The sequence below is a fragment of the Osmerus eperlanus genome, chromosome 5 (genome assembly GCF_963692335.1).
Source record: "Osmerus eperlanus chromosome 5, fOsmEpe2.1, whole genome shotgun sequence".
Taxonomy (NCBI): Eukaryota; Metazoa; Chordata; class Actinopteri; order Osmeriformes; family Osmeridae; genus Osmerus; species Osmerus eperlanus.
In genome coordinates this window covers 4,661,899-4,683,491 of record NC_085022.1, presented here as the reverse complement: position 1 = coordinate 4,683,491, position 21,593 = coordinate 4,661,899, and the positions used below count along the sequence as shown (strand labels likewise).

General features: G+C 42.3%; 1 protein-coding gene across 1 annotated transcript in view; it reads left to right on the top strand.

Annotated features, from left to right (window-relative positions):
- The first annotated feature begins 1,700 nt into the window (after positions 1 to 1,700).
- The window catches only part of cftr (CF transmembrane conductance regulator), a 32,065-nt gene continuing 12,172 nt past the window's right edge, over positions 1,701 to 21,593 (top strand). The window contains exons 1-16 of the mRNA XM_062461291.1: positions 1,701 to 2,008; positions 2,554 to 2,664; positions 3,801 to 3,912; positions 5,082 to 5,297; positions 5,561 to 5,650; positions 8,368 to 8,531; positions 9,053 to 9,178; positions 9,862 to 10,108; positions 11,044 to 11,136; positions 11,927 to 12,103; positions 12,373 to 12,564; positions 19,341 to 19,435; positions 19,974 to 20,060; positions 20,298 to 21,063; positions 21,299 to 21,448; positions 21,538 to 21,575. Of these exons, the coding sequence (XP_062317275.1) occupies positions 1,956 to 2,008; positions 2,554 to 2,664; positions 3,801 to 3,912; positions 5,082 to 5,297; positions 5,561 to 5,650; positions 8,368 to 8,531; positions 9,053 to 9,178; positions 9,862 to 10,108; positions 11,044 to 11,136; positions 11,927 to 12,103; positions 12,373 to 12,564; positions 19,341 to 19,435; positions 19,974 to 20,060; positions 20,298 to 21,063; positions 21,299 to 21,448; positions 21,538 to 21,575 (2,717 nt within the window). The 5' untranslated portion in view covers positions 1,701 to 1,955. The remainder of the gene's footprint in view (positions 2,009 to 2,553; positions 2,665 to 3,800; positions 3,913 to 5,081; positions 5,298 to 5,560; positions 5,651 to 8,367; positions 8,532 to 9,052; positions 9,179 to 9,861; positions 10,109 to 11,043; positions 11,137 to 11,926; positions 12,104 to 12,372; positions 12,565 to 19,340; positions 19,436 to 19,973; positions 20,061 to 20,297; positions 21,064 to 21,298; positions 21,449 to 21,537; positions 21,576 to 21,593) is intronic.

Here is a 21,593-nt window from a genome sequence, read left to right as displayed (position 1 = left end):
TGCGCTTGACAAAGAATTCCTGTGTCCTGGTACCATACATGTAGGCTAATGTTACCAATTATATTAGAAATAAGACTTATTGTCGTTTGTAACTTCTTGCTAACAATTTAGCTCTTGATTTCTTGATTTATGTGGTTAAGAAACCAGTACAACTCTAACTTCCTCTTACTTCTTATTCGGAAAGCCTGCTCAAGAATTATAGCGACACCTATAGGTCAACATCCGAACATAATATTTTCAACCATTCGTACGTTGATGGAGGCTACATCAATGCAAGCGTCATGTTCATTGAAACGATTGGCTACTTTGCTCTGCAATCCTAACATTATTACGCCCCAAACTAAACGTACAAATGTGTGCAAGCTATAGATCTGTAGGCTACAAGCCACATATGGAAGACTTCAAATGTGTAACTACGTAAGGAATGCACAATTCCTTACTGACGACTAGGCGGCACTATAGAATAATGTATAATAGGCTGTATGGGCTAACTCTATAGCGGCCATAATTGCATATGAATTATGAAATTATAGTAGCCTATATCGTCCTTATTGCTTGGTGCTGGTGACGTTTCTGATTGGGTGGTAGATGGCATTTAACTCTGTATAACTCGATACAACTATTGACTCGGCAGAAAACTTCCCTCCATGTCTGCGCCTCGTCCGTTAATTGAATAAAGTTATTACTTCTCAGCGTGAGACTTACAAGGTGTGTAAGAGCGTGAAAAATGGTTGGAATGCTTGAGACTTGAGAGCCCTGAGTTACCTGCATTGGTTCGATGCAAACACATGGTAAGTAGGCTATATTTAATCAACAGTGTTAATATCTCTTAACATTGTTGTGCAACCACCAACTGACCCAAAGTGAACACCCAATGAGCTTCATGTGACTGTTCCATAACGTCTCTCAATTGCATTAGTGTGCACTCCACACAAATACACACACGCACACACCCTTTCTCTCTCTCTCTGTCCCTCACTCATCTCTGTCTCTGATACTCTGTCAAACTCTCTCTCACACACTCACATACATAGCAGCACTATCAAAAACTGGTCAAATCTGTATTGTGAACTAATGGTTGGGTTAGGCCACACTCTGTTCCATAATGGAATGTCTTCTTTTTTGTGTTCACCCTCCCTAAAACTGTCTATCTGACCTAAAGTGGATATAAAGTCTCATTTATTCAGAAGTTTAGAAAACATCTTGTGGCTTTCCTTAGATCTTTGAAATGCGGGTTCTTAAACTATTCATTTTTGTCATGATTTTATTTGAGATTTTTAGGTTATGTGGTATGACAAGAACCATTTAAAATAATTTAAAGGCATTTGATTTATTTTTCGCTTAGATGTGTAACCTGTCACACAAATTATCAGTGAAATTGTATTAAGCCAATTTATTGCAACATGTAGGCTAATGTAAACAATAATCGGCCAAAATTGGCCAAGTCTAGCCCATATTCTGAAATGAATAATCGCATTAATAGAAATAGGCATTAGCCTATCGAATGAAATCCTATGATTGCCTGCTGAATCAGTGCCATTCAGGTCATAGTTTATGTCTTTGCAAATTGTGTTTCCACAATGTGCAACTCGTGTCATTTTTTGCGGAGCCTTGTCAGTATGGAAATGACGTGCTCAGGGAGCTTTGGCGAGGCCATAAATGATTCTCTCTCAAACCTCTGCGTTTTCACTGTCGTTCGAACTCGAGGCTATGACAAGCTGTGCTCTCACAAGTGTGTGAGCCACCGGGGTGTGAACAGAGGACAGTGTAATTTAGTTGCCACCACTCGCACTTGGGAAGAGACTGTGGAGTCAGTGACATCACTGCGCATTTACAATAGACTCAAGGTGGAGCAAAACAAAGTGGACATAGGAAAAAGCAGGGGACCGCGCGAGGGCCACCAAATGTGAACTACACAGCGATACAGGTGCAGTGAAATTGGCGGCGCACTTAGGATGCAGAAGTCACCTGTGGAAGATGCAAACTTCCTCTCCAAGTTTTTCTTCTGGTAAGAAAAACGTTGTACTTAATCTTTGAATAATGACGTCTTTCAACTGTACCAGAGAAGTTTAGAACAGGGTATTTCACAGATATTTTTCAGACGATGGACATGACAGTTTCAAAATAGTCATACGTAGTGTGAATTGAAAAGGAAAGCTTTTAATACCGAATTTTTAATTTCCTCAAAGGAAATTACGCCATCCATTTTTATTCCAGTAGGTTAAATTACGATTGTTTAGCCACCGTAATATCGTATGAAATGCCATTGAGAATGAGTCATCTCGTCCAATCTACATACAATACAAAACAGCAGGCTTAGCCTATTATTGATATTATTCACAGCAGTACCGATTACAGCATCCACCAAATGTTTCAGTGAAAACAGAATTCCAAAATGTAGTCATCTAGTAATAGAATGCCAATAAAAGCGTCAAACTTTGCACCATTTTGATGTCTTATGATTCAGCAGTCAGCTTTCATGGATTAATTTACGTGCACAGATGTACAGTACATCACACAGGGAACTAACCAAACTACTCTCTCTGTTTGCAGTTGGACATCCCCATTGTTAAGGAAGGGCTTCAAAAAGACGTTGGAGTTGACAGATGTTTACAAGGCACCTTCGTATGACCTTGCAGATAACCTCTCCGAAAGACTAGAAAGGTGTGTCTGTTGTCATAACTGTGTCTATTGAACCAAATCAAATAATTCAAATCATCAACTTGTTCTGAAACATTAAAAGTATTTGAGTTTGAAATCATTTGCAGGAAGATTTTTTCAAGTTTTTAGTTAATTTTTTGTAGTTTATTCCTCCTTTGTAGTTGTCCTCCTGAGTTCAGTGGTATTGTCTTTGCATTTTCAATATATTCTACCGTTGTCCCTTGCTCACTGCATCTTTTCTCTGTCTATTGTTACATCTTTCTTTTATATATTTATTTCCCTCTGTCACATCTGCACATCTACCAATGTTTTACTGATTCCAGAAAATGCTTTTTATCTTCAGAACTCACCCATCCATTCATAATTCTCTAAAATCTTCTCAGTCTTTCCCATTTTGTCTCCCTCTTCAACATTTCACCCTGATTCTCTTTTTTTGGCGTTACACTACTTTTTTCTCTGTCCCCCTTATTAAGAGTGAGTAAATGTCACACCTTTGAAAGATTTTGGACAGAAAAAAAGAGAAAAGGATTTTAGTCACCCGTTAAATGCCACCTGTGTTTTTGCCTCAGAGACGACACGAACACAGTGTCCACATGCAGGACTTGTCACGAGGGGCCCCTATTGGGTCAGTGGGTGAGGCCATGTCACGGTAAAGCATGCCAACAGACATCTAAACGGGATGTAAATGTTGACCTTTGAAACTTCCAAATACCCAGAGAGTGAGGAATACGGGTGGGCATTTTATTTTTTCTAATCGTGGCAAACACTGAAGTCTGCTGGGAATTTGAACTTTACCTTTGATTTACAGGCTAGGTATGGTCACTCACCCCTCACTCGACCTCTCTGTCTTCACCCCTCTCTCTTTCACACACACATTAATTCTCCCTCATTCGTTCATCAAGGCTCCGGCTGAGCCAAATCACCCAGGTTATAAATGAACCCAGCAGAACAATGTGCCAAACTGCTTTACTGTACAGTAACTGTTAGCCAGTCTTTCAGTAATTTCCTGTAACTTTTCTGCATTTGTGTTTACTCTTCTTCAGTAGTAAGTGTTCCTGGTGACTCCGTCCCCCCTCCGCCCCCCCCTGTCCCCCTCCGTCCCCCCGTATGTAACTCTTGTTCGTTGGTTCCTGATGTAGAGAATGGGACCGAGAAGTAGCTTCGTCCAAGCAGAAGCCTCGGCTCATGCGAGCTCTCTCCCGCTGTTTCCTGTGGCCGTTTCTTTTTTATGGAGTTCTTTTGTACTTTGGGGTAAGTGTATTTTTTCTGAGTTTGTGTGTGTGTGTGTGTGGGGGGGGGGATCTGACAAGGACCTACCATGAATAATTAAAATGCCAAGCCATAATTGTCAGGGGTGCCATACAAGCACCTGCCATGTTCTGTGCACAGTGTTGTACCACTCACTGAGAAAACAGCCCTTTGCTGCTACGTTATGCCTAATGTGGTACATACTAATAAATTAGGGGAAACTACAGTATGGCGGTATACTGGTGCCATGGCCTTAATCCATGGAGCCTTGGACAAGCATGTAGCACTAAGGTGTCACTAACCCAGTGCTCTCGGCCACAGGAGGAAGCTGACAGGTTAGTACGTAACCTTGTGTGAGTCCAGATGGCATCGGGAATGCCTAGTGACTGCCACTGGGTACTGTGTGTGTTTGTTTGAGTTGGGGTTCATGTCATTGTCATTTGATCAGTCACTTTTCTGTTTTTTGTCCTTAGTTTATTATTGGCAACATGAAGTGTCTGATGGTATTATGCTATCAACTTGTTGAGTCAACTTGTTATTGTGGGGTTGCTGACGTGGCCATCAAGTATACAGGTATCAGGACAGGGACTGATTAGGAGAGGTAGATATAGAATACTGTAGATGTGTTGATTTTGGGGCATATTTGACCAGTGTTGAAGCATTTTTGTTGCACTCAATTGATTCTCAGTCTGATGCTTCCAGCATCACAGACTTCTGTTGTTCAAGATGTTAGAAAAAAAAAGACGCATTACCTGAACGGAGGTTGATATGGCACTGGGTGACATATTTACGAATGCCCAATGACGGTAAATGTTCAACCTAGTTTCCAGTTGTCCAATCGAGACATGTTTCGTTGTTTGTTCATTTCTTTCCAATTTAGCGGTGGATGGTGACCTTTTCAGTTGTCATGAACTGTATCTGTCTTCATTTCTCTCTCACCCTCTTTCAGCCTCACCCTCTCTCAGCCCTTTTGTTTTATTTTATTTTATTGGAAAGTAAAATTTATGAAATTTGTAAGTGAAATGGGTTTGGTTGGAATAAGAAATGGCTGGTGTGGTGAAACTGCTTGGTTAGCTGGCAGTTCTAACTGCCCAATAAAGGTATCTTTAAAAGTCAAAAAAGTCTCTCAGCCCTTTGTCTCACAACCTCTCCATCTCTCTGTCTTTCCACAGGAGGCCTCCAAGACAGTGCAGCCCCAGCTTCTGGGGCGAATCATTGCTTCTTTCGACCCTTTCCATGCCCCAGAGAGGGAGCAGGGCTACTACCTGGCTCTGGGCCTCTGCCTGCTTTTCACTGTGCGTTTCCTCCTCCTCCAGCCCGCCATCTTTGGCTTGCACCACCTGGGCATGCAGATCCGCATCGCCCTATTCAGTCTAATCTATAAAAAGGTGTGTGTGTGAGTGTGTGCGTTCTCATGAACGATGACACTACATTTATCCTAATAAATAATGACAGATTGAATGTTGTCTCACGTTAGAGTTGAGGTAAATAGAATTCCTGAAACGCCAAAAGCTGTCCTGCCACACATGGGTGTGATGGAGATCGGACAAGCACCACATCCCGCTTCTAGTCATGCAGGCCGAAGCCATTGTGACATCCCTGTCACTTCACATTCTAAACCATGTGTCTTTCATGACCTTTGACCCTCTAGACTCTGAAGCTGTCGAGCCGTGTCCTGGATAAGATCAGCACAGGTCAGCTGGTTAGCCTAATGTCTGCCCACCTTAACAAGCTGGACGAGGTAAGCAAACACACCAAGGAGGGTAGACTGTAAAACAGAACAGTTCTTCAAAAAATATGTGAATGAGAATGTTTTAGAATCTTCTAAAATAACTAAATAAGCTTGCTTTAGAAAGTTTGGGACTGGAGGTTAACGAAGGAATGATGGTTACTTAGTACTGAACCCAATGAGGCGGCTACAGTTTGCTGGAAAACCACTGGTGTCAGTCAACTACAACATTAGTTTTGCAAAATGTTTTTCAAGAAAACTTTGGATGAGTAGGAACAGAGTCAGCGATAAGGGGCGGACGAGGATGGGAGGGGTCTAAAGTCTGTGAAGGGAGGGTGTGGGGGGAGTGTTGAATGTTGATACACTCTGCTACCTGCTTTGAGGCAATTATCACTGGCTGAATGCGACCTGGGCCCAACTCTTTTGATTCTCTTCTCAGAACTACTGTATACTTCCGTGTCCTGGTTATGTCCTGTTTCAAGTAGTCTTCCAATGTGAATCTCTTCTTAGAAACTACGTGTCAAACTAATGTGAAACTAATATTTTACTTCCCCCCCACAGAAAGGGTGTGTGGGGGGGTGGGTAATGCCAGTAAAATATTAGTTCCACCTGTCTGTAGTAGACATACCTTAAAAGTGAATGTGTATAGCTAGAAGAGTCAAAGGACAACAGCAAGCAAATTGCACAAATTTGGGTTAATAACTAAATAACTGAATAACACGCTCTTGGAAATGTTGCCAACTTTCAAAGTGGTTTTGAATTGTTTTGTTTGTTTTATTGGTATAATGATACAATTTGTGACACCCGGTATTTTTGTTTTGTAGTTTGTTAGCCTTTTTTTCCTTTACAAATGGATTGCTCTTTCATTCATTGGGTGTGCTCAAGCCTTCCGTGAGAGCACAACCTTTGTTCTCTCACATATATATTTATTTATTGTGTATTTTCGCCCCCCTAAAACTCAGTCAATATTTGGCCTACATACACAACGGCGGTGTCAAAAGGTTCGTCTTGGTAGCGATTGCGTTGCTTCTATTGGAATTTACGTTCCGTTGCATGGTTTGGGCTTAAGTTAAGTTTTTGTGGCGAAAAGTGAAGCTAACGGTGGCTAATTTGCTAGCCACAGTCACTGACGTTACTAACGTCACTACGTCACTAACGTCACGAAAACACGCGTGACTACCTGTAGCAGAACATTCGTTTCGCATCTGTTAACTTGGGAGATAGCTAGGCTAACTATAGCTTTACTGCAAGGCAGCTGCAGAAACGCCACAAGCAAAGAGGCCAGGGTGATAACTATTTACTCATTTTACTTTGTGATGTGAAACACAATTATGAAATGTAATGTACAATATTAGCTGATATTATTAAGGAAGTAGGCCCACATCTACTTTCGGAAACGGTAGTCTACTATTTCACTGAAGCATTAGCATGACATTAGCCTCTGTTGCCCGGGCAACACATACCACAGTGTTCTATGATGCATCTGTTTTCAATCGTTAAAATAAACATTCCTCACAAATACATTTTCTTTGTAGGATTTATTATGACATTACATTACAAGTAAACGATTTGTGGGTGAAATTATCATTACCTGTCGTTTCAAACCAGTGTAGCTCACTGCAACGCTGTAGCCTACGCGAGACACTACAAAAACATCTACACAGGTGTTTAGAAAGTCAAACGGCAACAGAACATGTTCGGCACTCCCCTTACTTAAATCAAAAGTCTATCTAACTACTAACCTGAACTTCATTGCCACAGCCTAAACTTTGTCAATCTGTTCATGAAAATAATTAATTTCAGCCTAAACCATACAACGGAACGTTAAATCCAATTCAACCAACACAATCGCTACCAAGACAAACACAGCAGTAGTCTAGTACTGTACCGTAGTAGTACAATTTACCGGGGCAGCTTCTCGCATTTTGCGTTGTTACTGACGCTTATTATGAATGAGCGATTTTCCACTAAATAAATGTCAAGCTTATTTACGTTTTGGGGGGCATATTTTCAGTTAGCAGATGGTACTGTTTGAATCGCAATTCCATCTTCTAATCTACAGTACTGCAGGTAACGCCGTAGAATAATCTTCAAAGGGGGTTCTTTATTCATGAATGAATGCAATGAGTAGGCTAAATGCATGAAAATATCACGAGAAGGGAAAAACTTAAAAGGACGTTTACGTCATAGAGATTAGGTAAATTTTTACACCGGTCTGCCAAATGTATTCGTTTTGATTCAACGATGAGTATGCCTTTTGCAGGGGAAATGAGAAGATCTATTTCATTCTACACTTCACTCGTATTTTCAGTTGTAAATGAGCAGCAAAAAAATGCTTTTAAATCTATGTAATCTTTATAAATAATAAGTATGCATTTTTATATAAAATATACAGAAATATCAGTTGTAAAAATGTCATTCAAAAACGGACCCCTGTGCAACCGACAAGCAAGCACACCCTACAATTTCCCCAGAAATTGTACCCTCTCTAGTTCATCCATTCATTCCCAGTCTTTGAGGATATAAAAACATGCCTCTCAGAGTTTTAGTAATGAGATGCACATCGTGTCCTGAGCTGCTAAGTGGTCTGCCAGATACTTAGTGAAGTAGCATCAGGATCACTTTTCCGTATGGTGGAGCTAGTCTTTATGGGGGGGATGTGGGGGTGTTCCTGTCTCTCCATATAGTTATGAATAGGAATTGTAATAATATGTTTGTATGTGTTCCAGAGTCTGGGCCTGGCACACTTTGTGTGGATTACCCCTCTCCAGTGTATCCTCTGTGTGGGGCTGATTTGGGAGTTGATCGAGGTCAACGGCTTCTGTGCCCTGGCTGCCCTAACCCTGCTGGGCATCGTCCAGGCGTGCCTCTCCCAGAAGATGGGCCCGCACAGGTAGGCCTCAAGCATGCACACGTACTCGATTGGACACACACACCAACATGCACACATGGGCAAAAAGATGACACATGCTGTACACAGCAACTTGAGCACTCAAACACCCCACCGATCCTCCCACCCTCCGTGTGTATCGCTGAGCATGAGCTTTCAGTGACCTTGATTTCCCTCAGTGATCTCTGAGAACAGCATGCCCTGTGCCCCTGAGAAATGTCAACAATGCATGGACGACCCCGCAAGCCAATCACTGCCAGGCAATTTCAGGCCACTCTTGCAGTTGAGCGGGAGAGACTAAGCCTGCAATGTAATCACTGTCTTTTTCTTATGCTAACAAGCTAAAATAGTGCAAACGGTAAAAGGATATTTGGTGTTTCTCTCATATAATTTTTAATACAGACTGATTGTGTGGTGTGCGCACACTCTGTATGGCTTGTGCGAATATACAGTGTTTCCGGTGTGCATATGTCGGTGTGTGGGAGTGTGTGTCTCTGTTTCGTAAACTGTGTGTTTTCCCTAAGGGTGAAGAGGGCCGGGATGATCAGCCGCCGTCTGGCTCTCACCACAGAGATCGTGGAGAACATTCATTCAGTCAAAGCTTATGGCTGGGAAGAAGTCATGGAAACCATCATCAAGAATATCAGACAGTAAGACATTCGCTCAGCTTTCAGACGACATATCGGCAACTAACCCCACAAATACCACATTGAAAGACACACGGAAGAACACAATGTAGAAGAGTATTTTGGGGGTTTCGTTAAGGGACAGAATTATAGAGAATGTTGTTAAACGTTGTCATCTCTCTGTATCAATGACAAAGACGTTCTAAAGAACTTAACAGAGCACATTGTCCCTGCTGACAAACACACACATCAGCCTTGCTTAGTTAGTGGACGTCTATAAATCATCCTAGTTTGAAGGAACTCTTGATTCTTACATTCCTAGATTTGAAAACCAAAACATCGGATCGCAGGCCCTCGCAATGTCCTTGTCACGTGATTCCTTCTTTTTCTCTTCTCATGCGTCGATGTATTCATGTAAATACTTGATCAACAGGACACATGTTCAGTTTACGTGGTTTCTTCAACCAAAGTGAATGAATTAAATAAACGCATGATTTGATTTCCTCCTTCCACAAAGGACAAAGAAAATGTGACAGACATAGGGCCTTGTGACTCTGGATCACTGTTCCTGTTGGTTCGGTTGAGAACTGTTCCATCTATTCCTAGCATTTAAATGAGAGATCCAGTGTACCCTTGTTGGTTTAAAAAAAAGGGGAGAAACCCCCCCAGCAAAACAAACTTCAGATCTTCCCTTCCTTCTTGTCCAGGGGTGAGATGACGCTGACACGTAAGATTGGTTCCCTGCGCTACTTCTACAGCGCCTCTTACTTCTTTTCGGCCATCCTGGTCATCGTGTCGGCCATCGTTCCGCACGCACTCAGCAAGGGCATTATCCTGCGCCGCATCTTCACCACGGCGTCCTACTGCATGGTGCTGCGCATGACCCTCACCCGCCAGCTGCCTGGCTCCATCCAGATGTGGTACGATACCCTGGCGCTGGTCAAGAAGATAGAGGTGGGTGTAGGACTCTGTGTTTGCGTGTGTGTCGATATGTGTGTGTGTGTTTGTGTGTCAGTACCCCGAGGTCCACGTCCATCAAGGGTACATTGAGTCAATGAGAAGAGTTCAGAACCTGTTCTCTCTTTGACCAGAACGTTCTGTATCGGGCTATAAGGAAGTGGCGCCATGGCTTGGAACAGATCTCTAAGTGATTGTGGTAGTGGCACTTTCATGATCAATGAGTGCTAATGGGATATCTGAGAGAAGGTTGGGATTGCATTATAGAAAGTGTGTTTCAGTTGTTGTTGTTGTCATTAATACTGTCTTTTTGGTATGTAGATCAAGAATGAACAGTGTGCTTGAGGGCTGCAGTGGAAAAGAGACAGATGTTAGTACAGTATGGGGCGATGCTTCGGGTTCTGTCAGTGAGTTATGTCAAGCACGCGTAGAGTACTTCAGGTAGTTTTTGCGTCATGGTAGCCAAAGGCTTGTGGGAATAGGCATGCACACAGAGGAAGTTCTGATTCAGGATCCCACTTAAACATCTGGAGGTTGGACAGTAAACACACACACACACAAACTGTCCTAGACATTTCTAAGCACACACCACAGGGAACATTACTGTAGCTGCAGATGGAAGAAACTGAACAGGAGTAACACACGCTCACAAACACTCCAGTTACCAAAGAGGTCACAGGAAAGTCACACCACTTTTGTATTCATATTATCACTATCTGCCAAACATGCTGTATCTGAGATCCGACTGCCCTATAATGTACAGTGCAGTCACAGCCCTGCCTAGGACACAATATGCTTTGAGCATTCTTACACCAGGCATCTGTTTGTACTGGACTGTGTGTGTGCGTGTTTTGCAGATATAATGTTCTGGCCAGTTCCCCATTGTTACTGTAATAACACGTGCTGTTTGGTTTGGCATTTGTGTCTTCTAGGAATATCTCACCAAAGAAGAATACAAAGTGTTGGAGTACAACCTCACCACAACTGAAGTGGAGCTGGTGAATGTCTCTGCTTCTTGGGATGAGGTGTGTGTATGATGTGCTAGGTCTTATCGAAGCATCCCATTGTGACCTGTGAGTTATTTGACTGAACTTCAAGCACATTCAATCACCAATTCCTTGACTGTTAGTAAAATTATCACTATGCATAGGATTTTTATTTTATTTTAAATTGAATAACATTATATTTTATGCAAATAAATAAATAATATATATACATATAGTAATATATATTTTCAGCATTTTCATGCTTAATTGGACAGTGATAGTTAAGTGTGACGGGAAAGACAGGTGAGAGATGGGGGGAGGAGACATAATGCAAAGGGCCAGGGCCTAATTCAAACCTAGGCTACAACGTAGCAAATGCGGTATGCTTGCTCCGTAATATACGTTTTTTGGTTTCTTAACCTGTCTAAATTGAGTTGTGAAGTCATTATTTATGGTGCTCATTACTTACATCCATGATTATATCCCTGTCACTCTTCTTACCGGAATGTTCTATGTGGTGAATAGAGGAGGGAGGTCCTCCTCCCATCACTGGCTGCATGTGCGTCACCTAATCTAAATAACTATTGGTGGAAGTCAATGGTTTAACCAGGAGAAACCTCACCATAAATAAATGTTGATCAAGGGCACAACAATAGTGATTTGAGGCTCTTGTTTTGCTCATTTCAGTGACCGTGTTCTCTCTGTGCCCAGCCAGCAAACAAATGTGTGGAGAATACACACTGTCCTCAAACATTCAGTTTTTTCCCTTGAAAAAGGAAGGAAAACGCAACCACCCCTCTCACTGTCTCCCTCGCTCTTTCCCTTTCAGGGCATAGGGGAGCTTTTTGAGAAGATCAAGCAAGAGAACAAGGCCAACAGTCACCCAAATGACGATGCCAGCGTCTTTTTCACCAACCTGTATGTTACTCCTGTCCTAAAGAACATCAGCCTGTACCTGGAGAAGGGCAAGATGTTGGCTGTGGCTGGCTCCACCGGCTCTGGGAAGGTGGGAACTGAACTGGGGTGGCTGTGAGGCGGAGGACATATTGTCTGCGTTGTTGGTTCATATCCCAGCTAAAACACCCTGTCTGGATCAAGTTGTCTCTGTTGTAGTGAGATGTTGATAGTGCAACAGATTGAGGTTTGGAGATAAAGCTCCCTCTGCTTTGATATTACCCACAAGGTGAAACGAACAAAAAATAATTGTCTTGTGTTCTTCTTTAGTTCCTTTGTTCTTACCACATTTTTTGGGGACGCCATGTTGTGTGTCTCCAGAGTTCCCTGCTGATGATGATCCTTGGGGAGCTGGTCCCTTCAGAAGGGAAGATTCGACACAGCGGACGGATCTCATTCTCCTCTCAAACTTCCTGGATCATGCCAGGAACCATCCGTGACAACATCCTGTTTGGGCTGGTCTACGATGAATACCGCTACACTTCAGTCGTCAAAGCCTGCCAACTAGAAGAGGTGAGGTGCTGAGCGATATTCTTATTCCCAGTTGTAGTGTGTAGCTCCATGACATCATCCAAGGTTTATATATATTTAACTTTTTTTCATCTCTCTTTACGCATTTTTCCTTTGTTTTTACCAGTACTTTCTCACTAATGTGTTCATCCCTTCTTCACATCCTTTTATTCTGATACCTCTTCTCCTGTTTTACAAGTTCTATCTGGGTCTATCCAGGAGTTTTGTGGCATCACTGTGTCATGTTTCCATGGTCTAGCCCCCCCCCCCCCCCCCCTTTTATAATGTGTCACTGACACACACAGACACACACCTTGTCTCTGGAGCCTCAGTGGCTGAGTGATGGGCTCTATAGACTGGAGGCTCAGCGGGGGTCTCTGAATTGCTGTCGCAGACACTCGGTTGCCATGGGGACCCCACATTGTGTCACCTGATCAGACTTGCTCAGCATGCACACAATCATTTGTGTTGACTTGAACATTTTGAGATGAATAATGTACAGCATATGAATGAGTTAAGGTAGTTTGGGGGTTTCATATTCAGACAATCAGAATGGTGTGAACATTTGCTGAATCGACGACGACTAAGGCACAAAGATTATTTAGAAAATATTACTTGAAGGCTCTTCCCTCACACAGCCCTCACACAATTCCCCATTAGTTAGGAGAAGTGTAAACAACAATTGCTGTTTCACCAAAACACACAGTGTGTTTTCATAGCAAACAAATAGTGGCCTGCACTATTGACAGCTACTGTTTCGGTATACTCTTGGATTTGTTCCCTAACAACATGCGTTAAACACTGGCATGAGGTGGTAGTTAGAACAACAATAGGATTGAGGAATGCCTCAACTAACACTCCCTAGGCAAGAAACCTCTTTGAAACCAAATCAGCACTAATGGCTTCAGTTAAACAATGTTTAACCTGTCCTAACCGAGGCTAATGGATGTTCTGCAACTAATGTTTCAGTGCACTACTAATTGAACCAGTGCTTCATAGTGTACTATGTTTTAAGGCTGTTTGGAAACTTGCCAAATGATCTTTAATTTCCGACATTTAATCTAACATCATAGGAGTGGAAATGTCAAAGCAACATACTAACCCAGAGAGAAAGATACTAAAGCAACATACTAACCCAGAGAGAAAGATACTAAAGCAACCATGGTCGGATGTGGTTTGACAGTGAAGAAGGACACTTGTTTTAGGGCAGTCAGACACAAAGGTGGCATTTTGTAGTCTTGAGGCTGTATACATGGCTGTTGCCAACTGAAGGGCCAGACAGACGTCATGACTTGTTGCTTAACCCTTTGATACACAAGCTATGCTTACCCCCTTTAATGCACAACATGGGTCTAAAATGACCCGCATTCATTTCCTATGACATTTCATGTATGGCTGAGTGTTTCTTTGCTATATCTTTAAACATCAATTCATTTCATTATTTAATAATCCAATTATTCCTTTATTTTGTTTTTGAGTATCACAAATCATTATTTTAATTGTTGTCTTTCTTACATTCTGAGCAAAAAACTTTTTGTGGTACTACATCAATTTTATAGACATGGGTCTAAAATGACCCATATGGATTCACTATGGAATTTGATAGAAACTTTGGATATTTGCAATTTGGAACATATTTACTGTGAATAGTTATTCACCTGCTACACATTTCACAGCTCAACCCTGCTGCTTTTAGGTTGGGAGATTTTCATCAGTGACAGCATCATTGAGGAGGTTCTGAAATGCAACAACTTAGAGATGAAGAGCTGCAGCAACAAAAGGGAAAGAGTGTAGAAGCATCAAACAGGAATTCATGGCCTCTATCAGTTTGATCCTCCTTGCAGGGCAGGACAAGAGCCTAAATGTGGCCTTGCGGGAGAGTTTTTGGATCCAATTGCAAAATCCAATGTATAAAGCCACCATGGGGCTAAAGAGATTTGAGGATATCCTCAGCTTCATAAAGTTTGATGATAAGAGCTCTTCTTGTGGCTGGGTGGTAGTTGCATTTAGTTATTACTCCACATCTTTCCATCACCTCTTTAATATACTTTTGGAGCTGTGACTTGGCCTTCATGCGCCTCTTATGTGGCATGACAAGGTCCTTGTCTAGCTCCTTGATGAACTGCTGCTTGGTCACACCACCCATTTAATCATGGTGTTATTGTAAAAGTTAGTGTAGGCATTGAGGGTGGCAACATCCAGCACATTGTGCCAGACAACTCTGTGTTCTCCACTTACATGATTAGGTGCAAACTATCTGATCCATTGTGTCCACTCCTGATTTTATTTTGTTACAGTACTGGATCACAAAATGGTTGTCATCCACTGCTTTGCCATCATGCATGGTGCTCAGAAGGACAACAGCCTTTCCCTTCTTCAGCACATAGCTCACCAGTCATGTTGCCATTGAATCCAAATTAAATGGCAACATGACCATGAAAAAATGTGGAACTTGGCATCTCCCTTCATTTGGATGTCTTTGTGACTCGTATGTTCGGCTTGTTCTGGTGAAGAGTCCCCACAATGTTCAGGTTTTTGTCAATAAGCTTTCCAGTCAGAGGGACACTGGAAGGGTAGAACACTCAGTCTACCACATATGGGACCCTCACATCGCACATCCAGAATATTTTAATTCCACATTTTGCTGGCTTGCTGGGCATGTATGGCACACACTGCTCATCTCTGGTGACAAAGTTACTGGGAATGAACCGTCTTCTGCAATTAGCCAGGAAATAGTCACACACATACCTGAATGCTGCTATGAGATGTTTTTCTTGTTACAAAGCCCTGTTCCTCTTGTCATCAAAAGTCAAGCTGGTGATATCATATCTCTTTAGCCCCATGGTGGCTATACATTGGATTTTGCAATTGGATCCAAAAAAGCCACATCTAGGCTCTTGTCCTCCCCTGCAAGGAGGGTCAAACTGATAGAGGCCATGAATTCCTGTTTGATACTTCTCCACTCTTTCCCTTTTGCTGTTGCAGCTCTTCGTCTCAAAGTTGTTGCATTTCAGGACCTCATCAATAATGTCACTTGTGAACATCTCCCAGCCTAAAAGCAGCTGTGTTGAGTTGTGAAATGTGTGACAGGTGAATAGTTATCCACAGTAAATATGTTCCAAGTTGCAAAAATTAACTAATATCAAAAATTCCTATAAAACTCCATAGGAATACATATGGGTCATTTTTGACCCATGTCTGTAAACTGAAGGTAGTAACACAAAAACAATGGTTGTTTATAAATTAAGAAAAAAAGAAGGAAAATAAGTATTTGTGGCAATAAAAAACTAGATATTTAATGAATACTTGGAATATTAAATTATGAAATTAGATGATTTCTAAAGATATGGCAAAGACACACTCAGCCATACATGAAATATCATAGGAAATGAATGCGGGTCATTTTAGACCCATGTTGTGCATTAGAGGGGTAGTGTTACAAAAATTATTTTTATTCCAAAAGTAAGAAAGAAAAAATGAAAATAAGGACTTGTGATGACCAAAAACAAGTTAATTGAGGAATACCTGGAATACTGAATGATTAAATATTTTTTTTGCGAAGATATAGAAAATGTTAACTCTCCCGGGTCACTTTAGACCCATGTTGTGTATCAAAGGGTTAACAGTAGCCGTTAGCGTGTAGCTTTGGCGCTAACTGGACACTTGCTTTGTTTATTGAGACACAAGTTGGCTTTTCTTTCCCTTTTTATGTTTAACAACCTTTTAAACAAACTGTTAACTTAATCCCCAATGCTCTCCTTAAAGGACAACGTAAGTTTGGAAAAGGTAGGTCTTCATTTATAGTTGTAGACTTCATTCCTTTTCAAAGCATGCTTTTCAGATCAATCGAAGGAAGTTTAAGATGTGTATGCATTCTGACATTCAAGTTTGTGGTTTGAATGTTTGGAACGATGGAATAAAACTTTTGGCACCCCACCAGCGCCATCATCCTTTCTGAATTGTCGTAATGATGAAAGGTTTTCATGTGCGTTCAGGAGTTACAGACATAAACAAGTCTGTTGTTCTCATCCTGTTGTTGTTCCAGTATGCTGTTTTGTTTGTTTGTCTACTCTCAGTACAGACTTAAAACGATGTACTGAATATAACTACTGTTTCCAGAAGAAGTGAAACGAGGTACAACACATGACTACATTCCTGCTTGACAGGGCAATGTGAAAGACCCATGTGGGAGGCTCCATCCTCCCAGGTATATACGTGTATGACACTGTCACCTGGTCCTTTGACCTTGCACAGTACGGCCCTTCACCAAACCACCCAAACAAAGCACCTGTTTTGTACCTTTCTTCCACTCCTTCTGGGTACGCAGTTATACCCATATCTTTAGATTACTATTTATTCGGTACAGTCACTACAAAGCATGACCAAGAGACATGTCTTCGTGTTCCATGAAGCCGACTGACACCAAACAAAAAGGCCCCTGTGCAGCAAGAAAATCTATAAACAAGCAAAAACAGTTTGGGGCCACGTGTGTGCCAAGGTCTCGACCCTAAGAACAGCACTCTGGTCTTTGGATGTAACAGAGGGTAATGCAGGCCCTTACGAGACGGGGGTTGAGTCGCCGAAAAGGGATGGAGTGGCCATTCCCTGACTTCCTCTGGGTCCTCTGAGTGACCGCTGAGCTAGCTGCACCACAGGCAATCAAGAGAGCTAACATAAGAAGAGGAAGAGCGTTACCCCCTGTTCATTAATGACACTGCAGACGAACAAGACATGGATGTCTGGAAGAATGGTTCGTAAATCGAGAAAATAGGCCTAATATGTGAGGCTCCAGGGCAGCTCTATGTTTGAGTGGTCAGCAGCACTGATGTTCCCCAAGGGACTGTCTTGGCTCGCTTCCTTTTCACCCTCTATACTTTGGATGACACTTGGGTACTACATGGCAAAGTGCCCTCTGCAGAGGAACCTGCCATTGTTTGATGTCTCATGGGAGGGCAAGAAGAGATTGTTTAGTTGTAGGTGCCTGCAACAGGAGGTTGATTAGGGAGATTGTGGACTTCAGACGAAATAAGATCCCACTGATCCCTGTTTCCAACCATGGGGATAACATTGAAGTGGTTAAGTCAAGTACCTAGGAGTGCACCTGGACAACAGGCTGGAATGACCAGGAAACCACAAAGCCTTAAACAAGAACGGCCCGTGTCAACTCTACTTCTTAAAAAGGATTATGTCCATTGACGTATGACCAAGGCTGAACATTATCAACCAGCCTATTGCGAGTGCCATCTTCTGGAGTTAAACCAGTGGAGGCTAGCAAGCTGGACAAGCTGGTCAGAAGATCAGACTCTGTCCTGGGGGTCAGTGTGGACACAAGAGGTGGCAGAGAGACACATGCTCATCAAACTAATGGCTACATGACTACATTTACATTTAGTCATTTAGCAGATGCTCTTATCCAGAGTGACTTACAGTAAGTGCAGGGACATTCCCCCCAAGGCAAGTAGGGTGAAGTGCCTTGCCCAAGGACACAACATCATCAGCTAGGACCTAAATGTTCTTACCGCACTTTACGGACACCATTGGGTTGCATGCCTTTGGCAGGTTGTGTGCTTAATAGACATACAAAGGATTATTTATTTTCATTCACTTTCTATTTGCACTGATGTATACTGCTGTTCTTGAGCTTATCGTGGATCCTGTTTCTAAATGATGTATTGTGCCTGTAAATGAGACTGTAGATGTGCAATTTCTCCCCTGGGATCAATAAAGCACTACCGGTACTCTCTCTATACAGTGGATAACGCCCCCTTCTGAGAATTATCTTTGCCCGGGGCCCCCCATCCACATAGTAGCGTTGCATCTCTCACTGACATGATTGAGAGAACCTGTTGAGGAGAGTGTGAAGTTCTTCTCTCAGAGTGAGAGAAGAACCCTCTGTCACTGTTGTCGCAATAGCTCAGCCCAAACAAGGGGTGGCGGTGTCACGGCGGGTACGCACCCCTGTCCTGCACAAGCAGGGTGGTTCCTCATTGATGTTTGCGGTGCTCTCTTGTGAATTGGGATCCACTGTGACAGTGACTGATAAACAGTTTTATGACACTTTTTGTTGGGCCCAAACATTCCTGAAGCGTAGGTGGAAGCACATTTTCTCCCACTGTCCACTGTGGAAAAAACGGCATAATTTGGAATACTACTAATAATAAGTCCAAAAAATCTAGAACAACAAACTTGATTTAGATAAACTTTTCATACAAGAAATTCTGCTCAAACTGCTTCACAATAAAGAAATCAAATGGGAGTGTGAGTGCTTCACAAAAGAACAAACATAAAAAATGCCATGAAATGAAATGTAGTTGAGTCAGGAAGTGACTGTTGGCGTGATTGAAATGAAAGTTGAATCATGCCAGAGTGATACTGTTTCCACTGTACTGACTTTAATGAGTGTTTGTGATTTTGGTATTATTTACACATTCCGAAAGGGATACAAAAGTGAGGAAGTACAACATCTGTATTTGTTTATTTCATCATTCAACTTCCTTCTATGTAATTCAGAACATAATGTGACATTGTGCTGGTCTGCATCACGCTTGGTGCTGTAGATGATCAATCAGCATCATTGGAAACATTTGCATATCATCAAAAAAAACAGTTTGACATTTTGTTAAAGTCTCAGTAGCCATTTGACACCCCTCATCTTCACCGCATGAGGTAAAGGGCCTGTCATTTGGCCATTCATTGTGTGTATGTGTGTGTGTGTGTGTGTGTTTGTGTGAATCTGTGTGTGTGTCATACTGTGTGTAACCTTCCTTGTTTTCCCTTAGGACCTGGCCCTGCTACCAGAGAAAGACAAGACTTCCCTTGTAGAGGGTGGGGTGACTCTCAGTGGGGGTCAAAGGGCACGTATCAGTCTTGCCAGGTATGTTGCAGCATCACACACCTGAGTGTCACTCAACAGTCCTCACTCACCCTGGCACCTGTCATCTAAGGAATCTTTCCTTTTTAATCAACTGGAACAAGTTCATGTTGAGTAACTCAACTCTGTCCTGCTGTTTCAAGCAATACTCAAATTACAACATTTCAGTCTATAATGTGGCTTAATCGAATTAATAAGTCAATACAATTATGTACAATTATGAGCCATACGTCAAACCCTTTTAGTGATTTACGTAAACTCAAAATATTATGTACATCTGATCTTGATTAATTAAAAAGTTGTTGTAAAATCCTCATCCCGCAATGATTATTGTATTGGAGATATGATTGTACACACAATCATATCTCCACACATTATTTATTGGTGTAGTGTAGTATATTTTGCTGGCTTTACAGAGAGAGGCATTTTAGCTGGCAATCATTATGGGGAATGAATTTTCAAGATTGATTGCTACAATGACTTCCTCATTTAATCCCTGTGATGGATTGTTTTACATGCGTGTCTTTTTGTGCATGTGCAGGGCTGTGTACAAAGATGCCGACCTCTACCTATTGGATTCGCCTTTCACACACCTGGATATAGTGACAGAGAAGGAGATCTTTGAGAGGTCGGTAAAATTATAAAGAATCTTTTGAAGGTGGGGAAGGGGCTGGTTTGGAGACGTACAGGGATTTTTCAAGGTCAAAGCTGTTCTTAAACATTTTAGTTATGTGGTAGGTCAAAGGGGTATTTCATGAAAATACTTTTTTTTTTCTTGGGGACTGTTTTCTCTTCACACGTTTAAGGAAATTGGACAATAATAAATAATATCTTACAGTTTCATGACTTGACCTTTTAATGGCAGGTGCTTTTGTAAACTGATGGCCTCTAAAACACGCATAGTGGTCACCAGCAAACTGGACCACCTCAAGCGGGCCGACAAGATTCTGCTGCTCCACAATGGCATCTGCTACTTCTATGGCTCCTTCTCTGAGCTTCAGGCACAGCGCCCGGACTTCAGCTCACTACTCCTCGGTCTCGAGGCTTACGACAACATAAATGCTGAGAGGCGGAGTTCCATCCTGACCGAAACCCTCCGCCGGGTCTCTGTCGACGAATCGGCCGGTCTACGAGGTTCTGAGCCCTTTCGCCAATCCTTCCGCCAGCCCCCACCGCCTATCCTTATCACTGGACCCCAAGGCACGCCCGGAGTTGACGGTCACACAGAAAAACGTAAACAGTCCCTCATCCTCAACCCACTAGCAGCCGCTCGCAAGTTCTCCTTCATTGGAAACTCCCAACAAAATGCTAATGGCCCTTCGAACACCATTGAAGATGGAGTACGGGAACTCTCCGAGCGCAAGTTTTCAGTTGTTCCTGAAGATGACCAAGTGGAAGAAGTTCTGCCCAGGAGCAACCTGTACCACAATGGGCTGCAGCACCTCAGCGGGCAGCGGCGCCAGTCTGTGTTGTCATTTATCACCAATGCCCAGGGGCAGGGTCGGAGAGAGCACCTACAGTCCTCCTTCAGGAAGAAACTGTCCATCACACCTCAGTGCGAGCTGGCCTCAGAGTTAGACATCTACGCTCGGCGCCTCTCTAAGGATTGTTCGTACGATAACAGTGAGGAAGTCAATGAGGTAGGGTTTACAATGACATTTGCTTGTCATCATTTGTCTTGAATCTTGAAATGTGGGTGTTGATTACTATATTTTAACTTCTTGTCAGTATTTTGTTTATATGCAAATATACATATATACTGCATCTGAATCTCAATTGTACCACTCATGTCCCTTAGTTTGAGGTGTTTACAGAGATACATACTGTATTTATCATCTGATCAAAGAAACTAGATTCCATAAAAAGATTCAAATGTACTCTGTGCAGGAATGCTTTGCCGACGAGAGGGAGGACGTCTTTGAGACGACCTCGTGGAACACCTACCTGCGATACATCACTACCAACAGGAACCTGGTCTATGTCCTTATCTTCATCTGTTTGGTGTTTGTGATAGAGGTACACATACAAGATTAGTGTCACATTCTGCTTATGGCAATCTACAGCATTGTCTACAGCATTGTCCTAAATGTGTTTCCTTGATGCAGGTTACTGGCTCCGTCCTTGGCATATTTCTCATTACAGAGTACGTTCTTGTTTGTTT